The 13,182-nt window shown below is 37.5% G+C and overlaps 1 protein-coding gene across 1 annotated transcript; it reads left to right on the plus strand.

Moving 5' to 3' along the window:
* Positions 1–11,679: 11,679 nt before the first annotated feature.
* On the plus strand, positions 11,680–12,636 carry LOC108374651 (uncharacterized). Its single transcript, XM_017630636.1, has one exon. The coding sequence runs from the start codon at positions 11,680–11,682 to the stop codon at positions 12,634–12,636; it is 957 nt and encodes a 318-aa protein (XP_017486125.1).
* Positions 12,637–13,182: the final 546 nt, after the last annotated feature.

Genomic DNA, 13,182 nt, shown 5'->3' on the forward strand with positions numbered 1-13,182 from the left:
AAACGAGTTTGTAAAAGGGGGCGTGGCACATCCCATAGGCGTGGAATTTTTTATTAGCTATAACTTCGGAACCATAAGCCACACGAACTTAAAATCTGGTATGCAGACATATCCATGGTAGGTGCTTATAAGAGGTTATATATAAATGAGTTTGTAGAGGGTGGGTGTGCCACATTCCATAGGCGTGGACATTTTTATCAGCTATATCTACGGAACGATAAGTCCCANTAAATAATGATAATCAATAATTATATCACTCTATCTTGAAGTGACAAGAACTACTGACATTTGAGTAAAAACATTGTTAGAATCTATTAAATTTTGACAAAGTTATGGTCATTTTAAAAAAACATTCTCACTGTCAATTCGAAAATTCGATTTTTGCCTGAAAAGCAAAATCGCGTTTAATTCGGCCGAAAAATTTTTCCGATGCAAAAGAAAAAATACGTGTCTCATTATTTGGACCAACAAACAATGTGTTTGAGTTTTGTCGAAATTAAAAATCATGCTCGTACCTGACCGGTTGTCTGGCAATGGAAAGCATCAGCGGGTTCATTTTTAGGAAACGAATTCTTCATCATATAGGTAGCTCACTTTGCGAATTTGAACGAAATCGGTTAATAAATACGACTTTTATAACTAACTCTACTCCAGCGCCACCAGCGTATTGTCTAATGGGCTATAATAGGAATATATGCAAGGTATAACCTCCGACAATTGACTGGTTTTTTGAGTTTAGTCCGAACAACGAAAACGGCTCTCATTTTATGTATGTACATAAAGCCGCTACTTCGGCTAAGTCGTCGTCTTTCCGCTTAAAGAAAATGCACGACACACACCCAATTTCAGTTTAAATACACATATGTTTTATTTATTTTCACATATGAAATAACGAGTGTATACATTTAATATTTAAATAATAGTTTTAATGAATTTTAAGTAATTTCATTGTAATTCTAACAATAGGCAAAGTTATTTTTAGTACGACATTTCGAGCGTGTTTCAACGTCCGCGTCCGGCTAGAGACTCTCGATTCTTCTGTCCGTTGGTTTTTGTCTCGTTCGTCCGTTCGTATGTTGCGTTCACTTCGCCGTGGCGTTGCCACCTTGTCCGTATCTATTCCCACATTCGGCCATCCTGATGTGTTATTCGACCCGAATGACGAACTCCAGGGCTTCATGAATTCGCATACTGTACTTGTGTTATTCGGTCCTTCGTCGTTCCCTATCTTTTTTCCTCATATCTCCCATGGCTTAACTTAGCGGTTATCGCGTATGGGCCTTGATACTTGGGTTTTAGCTTAGTATTTGTTCCAAACTGCGTTTTCTTTATCGCAACAAGTTCTCCCACCTTATATTTTCTTGCTTTCTTCCGTTTTTTGTTAAATTTTTTAAAATTTTCTGTCTAAATTTTATTTATGTTTTCTTGAGCTTTTTCTCTAACTGTGTTTCTCTCTAAGTGCAAGTCTTCTATTGTTAATTCGTCATATATTTCTCTCAAGTCCGGATAATCAATTCTGCGCATTTCTAACCCGTAAGAACTTTGAAAAGTGATGCTTTCGTACTTCTTGGAGCTGTACGGTTTAAAATATGTTGAACTTTTTCGACGTGACTATACCAGTGAGCTGGATCACTGTGGCATAGCTTTGAGATCATTGGGACTACTTTTTTGTGGACCCTTTCCACTTGCCCGTTTCTTCGTGGCACCCCCGTCGCAATCTATAAATGCTGAATGTTTTCTTGCTCGCAATACGCTTTGAATGCAGTCGAGGTGAATGCACTTCCCCTATCTGTAATAACTCGTTTTGGATTACCGAAAACCGCGCACTGTTTCTTCAGCCTGTCTATTACCTCTTCAACACCTGTAGACTTGGTTGGATACAACCAAACAAATTTTGTAAAGCCATCTATCACAGCGAGTATATGTATTTACTTTTAGCGAGTTTCGGCCAATGGGCCAACATAGTCTATGTGATAAGTACCTTGAGGTTCACGAGCTTTATCAATCGGATTTAATAAACCCTCCTTTTTCCTGCCTTAGCTTCAATTACTATGTATTCTCCGCAACATTTTTATGATTTTACTAACTTTAGTGCTCAATTTCGGAATAAAATAAAACTTCGACCATGTCCTGAGTCCTTTTGGTTGCGAAATGGCCTTGATTGTGTGCTAGACGTATGATTTCGTCTTCCATTGAAGAAGGTACTACTAAAAGTTCCTTAACGGGATCCTTATATAAAACTTCATATCTTAAAAAGTAATCTTAATACTGTTCTTTCTCCAACAATTTCTTAACAGCCCTAATCCACTCGTCTTCCGCCTGTGCTTCCCGTAATCTGATCTTTAGCGAGTCTTCGATTATTAAACAATATACACGGCTAAGGGCATCGACATGTTTCATGCGTGTTCCTCCTCTGTGTTCTACGGTGTAGTCGTACTCCTGATGGTACATTGCCCATCTCATTATTCTGTCTGTCACATCACGTTTACTCATTGTCAATGCAAAAGCATTGCAGTCCGTCACAGTTTTAAATTTCAAGTCCCTAAGGTAAATTGTCTATTTCTTTACTGCCTCAATAACTGCCAAGACTTCGAGTTCATAGGAACTGTACTTTTCTTTCGTCGATGTTATTTTCCGGCTCATGCACTCTATAGGATGCAATTGCTGATCTTCTCCATCTTTCTGCAGTAATACTGCACCATAGCCATATTTCGATGCGTCCGCATGAACTTCCGTGTACGCCGTCGGATTATATAATTTCAAAGCTGGTGCGTTCACTAACGCGTTTTTCAACTCTTGAATAGCAATTAAATTTTCGTCAGTCAAAACAAATTTCGCGTCTTTCTTTAGTAAATCTGTAAGTGGTTTGGTTACCACCGCATAATTTCGTACAAAACGTCTAAGAAATGAAGTAAGTCCTAAGAACCGTTGAATTTCTTTCTTACTTGACGGTATTGGAAACTTTTCAAAAGCCCTTGGTTTCTCGCTTGACGGCAATATTCTTCCATTTTCTATGATATACTCTAAGAAATATATTTGCCTTTTAAAAAATTGGCATTTTGACCTGACCATCGTATATTCAACCCGCTTTCACTTGCACGTCTCAGAACCACCTTAAGTTTTTGTATACCCTCGGCTTCATCTTTAGCCGGGGTAACGATATCGTCCATGTAGACAATCACCGTACCGTCTCTCAACAAATCGTGAAAAATCGCTTGAATACACCTGCAGAACAACGCAGGAATTACGGATGTTGAGCTTCAGCTCAATAAAAAAAACCCAAAGTTTAAATTTGCTTTTCACTTCTTTATTGGTTCTTCAGAACTGCCCTTACGTACAAGCTAACAGTATTATTTATAACAATATTAAGCTTATTCTAGGTTTATTTTGATTAATATGTATTTCTTACATATTATGCTTATTATGTACTTCTACTTATTTTTGCTTATCCATTGATTTCGCAACTGGATAATTGCGAAATCATGTGCAATTATGTTAAATTTTGAAAAGTGCATGGTAAGAAATATTATACTGTTACTACCTGGCCCAGTTAATAGCCGGAATCTAAGTTGGCGGTAGAGTTGACGTAACTCAGGCGAGTTCGAAATGCCAATCGGAACGGAACAAAATTCGTATTGTCCCATTTGCGTAACGAATGAGGTATATTTCCTAGAATCTGGTTCTATAGGAACGTGAAAAAATCCGTCTTTTAAGTCTAAAGTCGTGAACACATAAGCACCGTATAGTCTATCCAGTACTTCATCAATTACTGTCATCGGAAAATGATCTCTTATTATTTTCTCATTTATTTTCCTATAGTCTACGCATAATCTCTTTGATCCGTTCTTTTTGGTCGTTAGTACTATCGGAGACGCATATTCCGATGTACTCTTCCGCACAATACCTTCTTCTAGCCAAGAAGTCACTTGTTCATTTACCCATTTCTGATCTGCCAACGATAATCTACATGGGCGCTGATAAACCGATACTTCATCCGTTAAAATAAGTTTAATTTCTATTGGGGAACTTTCTGGTTTCCTGGGCTCATAATTTCCTATTAGGACTTCAATTTCCCTGGCATCTTCTTTACTGGTATTCGACAAATCTACGCTCTGACGCTCGTCAATTTCTTTCAAATCTGTAGTTAAACACAACGTTTCAAATTCCTTTAACCAAAACATGCTTTCCTCGGAACCACCATTCCTTACATCCGCTTCATTACATTTCTTCTCGTCCAAAGAAGTGATATTGCTTCCTCTTACCGCAGCAGCAGGTACGACTGATACCGCAGCATCATCTGTCACATCTAGCCTAACATCACTCTTGATTTCTTTACTTTCTACCGCAACCGCAGCTACTGCAGGTATGTCCTTCTCCCTTACAACATGGAATAACACTTCCAGAAATACCTCATCTACATTGATTTCGGCATCGAAGCAACCCAATGTCGTGAGTTGGCTATTACCTACTCCGCTCAAATGTAGTTTCTGATTTCCTAGCTCTACGTCACCTAACATCAAAAGCGTGTCATACCTCATTACACTGTATTTGCTACCAGTATCTACCAACGCAGAAAAAGTAAAATTGTTTATTGTTATGTCCAAAAAATAGAAACCATTTCTTTTTGTTGCAATATTTCCCGCTTTACCGTCTTCTATCATACTCATTGGTTCACTTTTTACATCTTTTGGCTTTTCTTTACATTCATATGAAAAATGTCCGGTTTGTTTACACTTAAAGCATTTAACCGTATTCTCTTTTTGACCTTATCTTGCTATATGACCCTCCTTGCTACATTTATAGCAAACTTTTTTCGAACTATTTTGTTTATCTTTAGCGTCACCTGCACTTGCAGAAGAAGTTTGAGGTACACCTGACTTATTTAACGAATAGTGGAGCCCTTTTACTTTCTCATACACGCGCAATTGTTCTTTTAATTCTCGTAAGTTTTTTGCCTGATATAACATTGTTTTATTTGCCCTAGCATCTGGAATTCCATCCACAAAATATGAAATAATACTTTGATCGTCGAGTGCAATAGGTGTACCCATTTCTATTAGTACATATAAATACTCATTCAAACTTTCTTTGAATTGCTTACGCCTATTTCTCAAAGCACGGTGAATTTCTGCGGCACATATTTTTTCACCAAATTCATCAATGAGCGCATTTTTTAGGGTACACCAATCCCTAACTCCTACCAAACCACGGGCAAATATTTTAGCAGCACCTTTCAAAAGTGGTTTTGCATACACAAACTTTTGCAGCTCATTCCAGCCCACTGTATCAGCAACGTCTTCAAATTCAATAATCCAATGATTGACGTCAATTGAATTGTCACTTGTAAAAGCGGATACACTATCTTTAATGTCGCGAAGTGTGAAAGCAACCCTTTCTGCTCTTTGCATTCGTGATGCCTCTGCCGCGGCATTACGGACTGTAGTGTATGATCGTTCGTCGTCACTCGTGTCGTCAGTTTGATTGTTTGCTTCATTGTTATTAAAATGTACCATAACTCTATTTTGTAGGTCTCTTTTTAGTCCGCTTGAGTTCAAATTGAGCTCTCTCAATTTTGCCCTTAACTCGTCAACCGTCATTGCTCTTATTTCACTTGTTTCTATTTTGAATTAATTGTCTTTACTTACAAATAATAATAACATAAGAATATAATAAATATGAAAATTTCTTATTAGAATATTTCTTACTATACAGGCTGATGGTTTCCCTCTCTTCTATGTTTGCTGATATTGCTGTCTGTCTTCTGCTTTTACTCGCGAACGGTTGCTTTTGTGCTTCGTATGTCGACTTTTTCCGCTGCTTACTTTTTATTTATATCCGATTCACTCTTGCTTCGATATTCACTGCTTCTGTCGTATCGTTGTGTCACTGCTTGTGTTGTCGCTATTTCATCCTAGCAATTTTACTTTGTTTCTGTCATTTGTTATTTGTTTCTGTTGTAGCTGTTTTACGACCGCAAATTTGTGCTTCTGTTGACTCTACTTCAGTTCGTATTTATATTTGCATTTACTTTACTTCGGCTTTGTGATTACTGCTTCGCCTCTGCTACGCTTTTGTTTTTAGCCTTGCTGCTTTTTCTGTCGCTATTTCACTCTACAAATTGTGCTATATAATTTCGTTTCGTTCTTGACTTTGCATCCATGTGTTTTGTTGACGCTCGTATTTATATTTACAGCTTCTGTTGTCGTTGCTACACTTTTGTCACTTTACAGCTTCGTTGTCTCTGCGTCGTTTTTGGCAGTTAACGCCGCTGTGCGACTGCGTTTTCAAACAGCCGTTATGACGCTCAATTGGCGTCCCTTCTATTTCGCGAATTCAAACACAACTTCGTAAATTTGAATGCCAATATGTACATACATATTTACTTACGTACGTACATACCTATACTGTACTGTACCACCAAATGCTTTAAAATTGTTACTAAAGCCACTTATGTATGTGCATGTATTCACTTATAGTGCATTATCTCGCACTTTGTCCACACTTCCGCTGATTTTTCTTTAAATTAAATATTTTTTAAATGCATTAATACGCATTTTGTCCACTCGCACACACATACTACACACTACCACACTTAAATTTTTGTATGCTCACATATACATATATGCTTTTATCGTATTACGCGATTTCGCACGTTTTCCTCGCAATAGGGGAAAAAAAATTATTTAATTGTTCTTTCTTGGCACAAAGTTCACATTCCGGTCACGTCCCTATTTGTAGGACTTATGCCGCTACTTCGGCTAAGTCGTCGTCTTTCCGCTTAAATAAAACGCACGACACACACACAATTTCAGTTCAAATACACATATGTGTTATTTATATTCACATATGAAATAACGAGTATATACATTTAATATTTAAATAATAGTTTTAATTAATTTTATGTAATAGTTTTAAGTAATTTCATTGTAATTCTAACAATAGGCAGAGTTATTTTTAGTGCGACATTTCGAGCGTGTTTTAACGTCCGCGTCCGGCTAGCGACTCTCGATTCTGCTGTCCGTTCGGTTTTTGTCTCGTTCGTCCGTTCGTATGTTGAGTTCACTTCGCCGTAGCGTTGCTACCTTGTCCGTATCTATTCCCACATATATGTTTAGAATGAAAAAAAAATCATCATGAAAGTAATAAAGTTTCGAATTTGCATTAACAAAATCGGTTCATAAATAGGGCTTTTATAAATAACTCGACTCCGTTTTTCGTAAATGCTTTTTCATCATGCAAGTAGCTTATACTTTGAATTTCAACGAAATCGGTTCATAAATACGACTTTTATAAATAACTCGACTCCCGCGCCACCTAGCGGGTCTATTTTTGGTAAACATATTTTCCATCATGCTGGTAGCTTACATTTTAAATTTAAAAGAACTTAATTCATAAATAAGAATTTTATAAATAACTCGACTCCAGCGCTACCTAGCGGGTCTATTTTTTGCATACGTATGGCTGACTTCCAAAACATCAATTGCATTGCATACGTACAAAGTTTAATGTTCCATAACGCCGAACTACAATTGGTTGACAATGTACACTTTTCCAAAACCCTCCGATAAGTTATCGAAACGCATTGCTAGCGCAATCAGCGCATCAGAAACAAAGTTGATGCTTCGTTTGTTATTGGTTACCATTGGTGTTTTAAAAATGCAAAATTCCGAAATGGTGATTATTGTTTTATTAAATATTCCAAATATGCAATGTATATGGTTGCAATGTTTCGCTACTCTGCATATGCAAAGAGTTTGAATACCGCAGTAGAACAGTATCCAAACATTGTATTGGAACGTTTTGGAAGTCAGCCTATTTCTCATCATGGAGGTAGCACACATTTTGAATTTGTACGAAATCAGTTCATAAATACGACGCCACCTAGCGAGTTTTCTGGTAGCCTATAATTGAGAAAATGTTGGACCAAAATTATTAAATTAAAAATCTAATTTTGGGCGGGACGAAGTTCGCCGGGCCTGCTAGAAATGAATAATCAAAAGGAATATAGATAAAACTGGTCGAAATAAGACGCTTCTTTTACTTCTGCCACTAGTATTATGAACTTCTTTGAACCAGAAAATATATTTTTTGACTTAATTTTTTTGCATCTTTTTTTTAACTTCCATACATATGTTTCCACAGAATGCTGTATACATACTAGGGATGTTGCGAATGTGGAATTTTAAACATCCGCGGATGTGAATGCGGATGCGGATGTTTAAAAGCCAACATCCGCGCATGCGGATGCGAATGTCAAGTATTTTTAAGAAATAATTTAGGTGAGTAGGTTACCTAAGTTAGGTATATAAAAATGAAAAAGTTAGTAATTTTAAATAATGTTTTTTTAGTACTTGAAGTTAAAAATTGGAACATTGTATTTAATAAAAAGTAATGTTGCCGCCTTTTCGGGTTGCAGCCTGTTTCTTAAAGGGTCGTAAATCAAACCTGCGCCATTAATAACTACTCGCCCGAGGCGACAAACTTGAAAAACTTGAGACTTGACAAAATTTTAAATTCTTTTCGATTGACGCTGCACCAGTTGAGAGAACTTTCAGTTATATATATATTTTTTCAGTGCAATAATTTCTTTTTGAGAGTTACATCGGGGCTGCAAATATCGGATGTATCCTCCTGACTATCATCTTCACAATCTAGCATCATGGCAAGATCGTTGTTTAAACACCATTGCTTTCCAAAAATTTCTTCATTCTCATTCCTTTGGTAGTTCAGAATTTGTAGCGTCATCAGCGTTTTAGTTTTTGTATCACATTTTTAATCCTTTCTTCTGTGACTAGTTTGAAAAATGTGTGCTTATAGCAAGGTTCTAAATAGGTCGATACGGCAAATAAATTGAAATTTTCTAGGAATGAAAATTTTTAAGAAAATTCTCTTTGGAAGTCGTCTCTGCCAGCCGAATAAGTTTAAAATCTTGTTTTATTGTTAAAAAGCGGGGTGCTTTTTTATAATAATTTGAATTATTGGAATCACAGACGATGAAGGCCTCATATCTGCTTAGTTCCATGGTGACTTCTTGAAAAGGTTGACCTGTAATGAATAGCTTGTAACTCCTTTTTTAATTAGCTGAGCTCGACTTTTCCTAGGGGCAGGCAGTCTCAATTAGTTACTCACCGCTAGCGATGCATCCCGTTTTTTCAACAGACCTTTGGCAAATAATATTCAATAGTTACATAATTCTTACCTAAATAAAGGTTATCTTTTAACGCCCATATAGGGGATTCTCTTTATAGCTAGACATTGAACATTTCCGCTGGAAATACCTATTGAAGAATCTTACTCTCATGAACGAAAGACACATGATCGATTTTTTTTAACGGGTTCTACGTCATCTTGTTTCATCGGAAAACGAGCGAAAAGTAAACAAAGCAAAGAAAACAACGAAAACCAAAATTAGCCAAAATTATTGTCAGCCACTTTAAACGCACAATTTAGGTATAATGATGCAACAAAATGCTTTAAAATGTGTTGTCATGTTGAATTAACTCTTCTTTACTTGAATAAAAGTGTAAAATAGTGGTGCTTGTGATGTAAACAAACGCTCAGCTGACGAACCCGCTTTCGCAAACTTTTTTATCAAAACCAGTTACAAATACAACGTCGCGTTCTTACGTGATCTTGTATTTTTGGTTCATGTCTTACTCTTTGACTTTTTAACAGTTTTAACGTAGCATCTCCACAGGCAAAAAATATTTGTCGTTTTTTCTGCCAGATATGTAAACGTTTGACCAGTGCAGTTGCACAATATTCGCATTCGCAAAAGCTCCGCATTGATTATTGCGAATGCTAAAGCGAATGCGAATGTTAAAATTAATGCGGAAGCTCCGCGGTCGCGAATGCGAATGTTCGCAACAATCCTGATACATACATATGGGTTATTCCATACAATATTTACACCTCAATATTTATATTTAAAGACAGATTAAAAGACATCCTTGTTTCATTTGACGTGGTATCCCTATTTATGAATATACCCGTTCAATTCGTCATTCGTACAATTATGGAACAATGGAGTTCACTGCAACGCCATACCACAATCACAAGGCAACAATTTTTAACGACCTTAGAATTCTGCCTGAGAGATAAGAATTACTTTTTATATGATGGAACATACTATCAACAAGATCATGGAATGCCAATGGGGAACCCCTTATCGCCAATTGTAGCCGATNCGTTCCAAGTGTCAGAGGAAAACTACACAAAGGCACTCAAACAACTTGAGCAGCGCTACGACAAACGGGTNCTTTTTATATGATGGAACATACTATCAACAAGATCATGGAATGCCAATGGGGAACCCCTTATCGCCAATTGTAGCCGATATTGTTTTAGATAAAATACTTGACGACAGCATCGCTGAACTTAAAACTAAGGACATACAGTGACGAGCAAAACTGTAACTTGGTGTAACACTTTTTACTTCAGCCATCGCTATCTTTCCAAGTTCTGACGACTTTCATACTTTTGTTGTATATTCTTGTTGGTACCATGGTTGCCACAATTGGTAGCTTTTTACCAAAATTGGTAACTTTTAAACGGTTTGGTAACTTGGTAACTTTTATTTCATTTTGGTAACTTTTGCAACTAAACATCTATTTGCATTACTAGAAAGAAATGCATTATGTTTTGAATGTGCGTAATTATAAAAACCCTTCGAGTTTCAGTGGCAGCACTACTGACACTTCTACAAAATTACTTCGATTAAATTAGAGTCATCTAATATTCGAATACTGGAAATATTTGAATAACAGTGGCAGCACCAAGGCACTATGGGAAATTTGAGCCTATTTAATGGCCAAAGGTCAATTTTTTGACTTGCTTGAAATGNAACGGGTATTAATATTTTTAGAACACATAACTAGCTTGTTCAACATTCAAACCATGCCAAAGCCGGATCCATCAAGTCTCCGCACAATTCTAGACACAGTTTCTGCTCTCCGAGGTTCGTTGTTGTCTTTGGGCTCCGAGGCAGACGTTATGAACGCGATCATTATTTAATTAGTTTTATCAAAGATAGATGGAGAGTCAAAACTAACTTATGACAGGAAGCAAAGCTTCGAAAAATTACCAACTTGGGAATTTNCCCGATCTCTTATTTTCCCATAATCTTATGCTGCGATTTTGTGCGATATTAAAGAAATTATAATTTTTCTTAGGTAACTACTTGGTACAAAATCTTGAGTTTTATGAAATAGTTCACGGTGTTATAATTTCAAAATTGCAAAAAAAAAAACTATCAGATAACAAGGAGAAAGTTTTAAACTTCAGGTCAGTGGAGGATTCGAGTCGATATTTAAAATAGAACGTACGACGCATCTGTTTATTGGGTCGGGGTCCACTGGAACCCGTGTGACCATTACGCTATTTTTTTGGAGGTGTGACCAACCACCTGTTCAATCGATAGTATCACAAAGTTCTCGGCGTGCACTTAATCCTACAGCTCTTGTCTTAATCAAAGAAAAAGTATGGCAGTTTTCAAACAGCGCGTGCTCTTCTAGACTCGTGCTCTGAAATTAACTTCATTACTGAAGAGTTGGCTAAACGACTTCAACTTGGGTTTCAANAACCGCAATATGAAAGGAGCAAAGGCGCACATCATAAGCAAGCATCAAGCGCATTCGTGACTGCACAAAGCAAATCACCATCGAATTGTTTAAGGGACACATGATTTCAAAATGTCCTTCCAAATCAAAATGCCGTGTATGCCAAAATTCACACCATACCGCGTTGCATCGTCATATCTCGGCAGATAACAATGGAGCTCATATGAGTGAAACAATTGCGTCGCAACCACCTGTTCTATCGTTAGTATCACAAAGTACTCGGCGTGCACTTATTCCTACAGCTCTTGTCTTAATCAAAGACAAGTATGGCAGTTTTCAAACAGCGCGGGCTCTTCTAGACTCGTGCTCTGAAATTAACTTCATTACTGAAGAGCTGGCTAAACGACTTCAACTTGGATTTCAGCGAAATAATCAAGAAATTTCTGGTATTGCAGATGTTCGTACCAACTTGCGGTTTTCAGTCAAAACAGTTATTAAATCTCGAGTGTCTAGCTATGAATTCACTTCAGATCTTGCCGTCACAAACCGAATTTCGCTTCAGCAGCCAGAACATTGTTTGGACACTACCAACTGGAATCTTCCAGAAGGCATTATACTGGCTGATCCGCTCTTCTACAAACCACAAAAAATCGATTTGTTGCTAGGCTCGCAAGTCTTCTTTGAGATATTCGTCGGTAACAACCAAACACTAAGTGAATACTCACCGCGTCTAATCAATACCACATTGCGCTGGATTGTTGGGGGAAAATTGGACAGCAAGTCTAGATCGAATTTCTACACGTGCAATGTCGCTACGTGTAATGGACTTGACACAATACTGAAAAAATTCTGGGAACTTGAAGATTTCGCATACGACCAGGTGAAATATTCCATATATACTCCAGAGGAACAAGAATGTGAGAATCATTTCAAGGGGCACGCTAAGGTGCTCGCAAATGGTCGCATTCAAGTCTCTCTGCCATTTAAGCAGTCTCCAAATTTACTTGGAGAGTCCATCGACATTGCTAAACGCCGTTTCCTGCAACTCGAACTCGCCTTGAACGTGACGCTGCATTAAAGGAAATGTACTCAGCATTCTTGCAAGAATATTTGGATCTTGGGCATATGCGCACATGCCACGGATTGGAATTGACTTCTCCACATTACGTAATACCACACCACTGTGTAGTACGGCCAGAGAGTTCGACAACTAAGTTGCGTGTGGTATTCGATGCGTCAGCTCAAACCACAGCACATTGCTCATTCAATGACCTGGTTATGATTGGGCCCACAATTCAGCGAAATCTTATCTTAACACTATTAGCATTTCGATTGCATCGTTACGGACTTACCGTTGACATTTGCAAAATGTATCGGCAATTTGTAGTAGAACCGCAAGATCGTAGCTATCAATTAATTTATTGGAGAACATCTGTAAATGATCCTCTAAGTCTTTTTTAATTGAACACGGTAACATACGGCATGGCATGTACTCCATTCTTGGCCATCAGAAGTGTTCACTTGATTGCAGATCTTCACAAAGAAAAATTTCCAGTCGGCTCTGCAACTTTAAAAACGGATATGTATGTAGACGATCTCCTAACGGGCGCAGATAACATAAGCG

This window comes from Rhagoletis zephyria, unplaced genomic scaffold (genome assembly GCF_001687245.7).
Source record: "Rhagoletis zephyria isolate East Lansing unplaced genomic scaffold, Rhagoletis_zephyria_1.1 Rzeph_scaffold_07965, whole genome shotgun sequence".
Lineage (NCBI taxonomy): Eukaryota > Metazoa > Arthropoda > Insecta > Diptera > Tephritidae > Rhagoletis > Rhagoletis zephyria.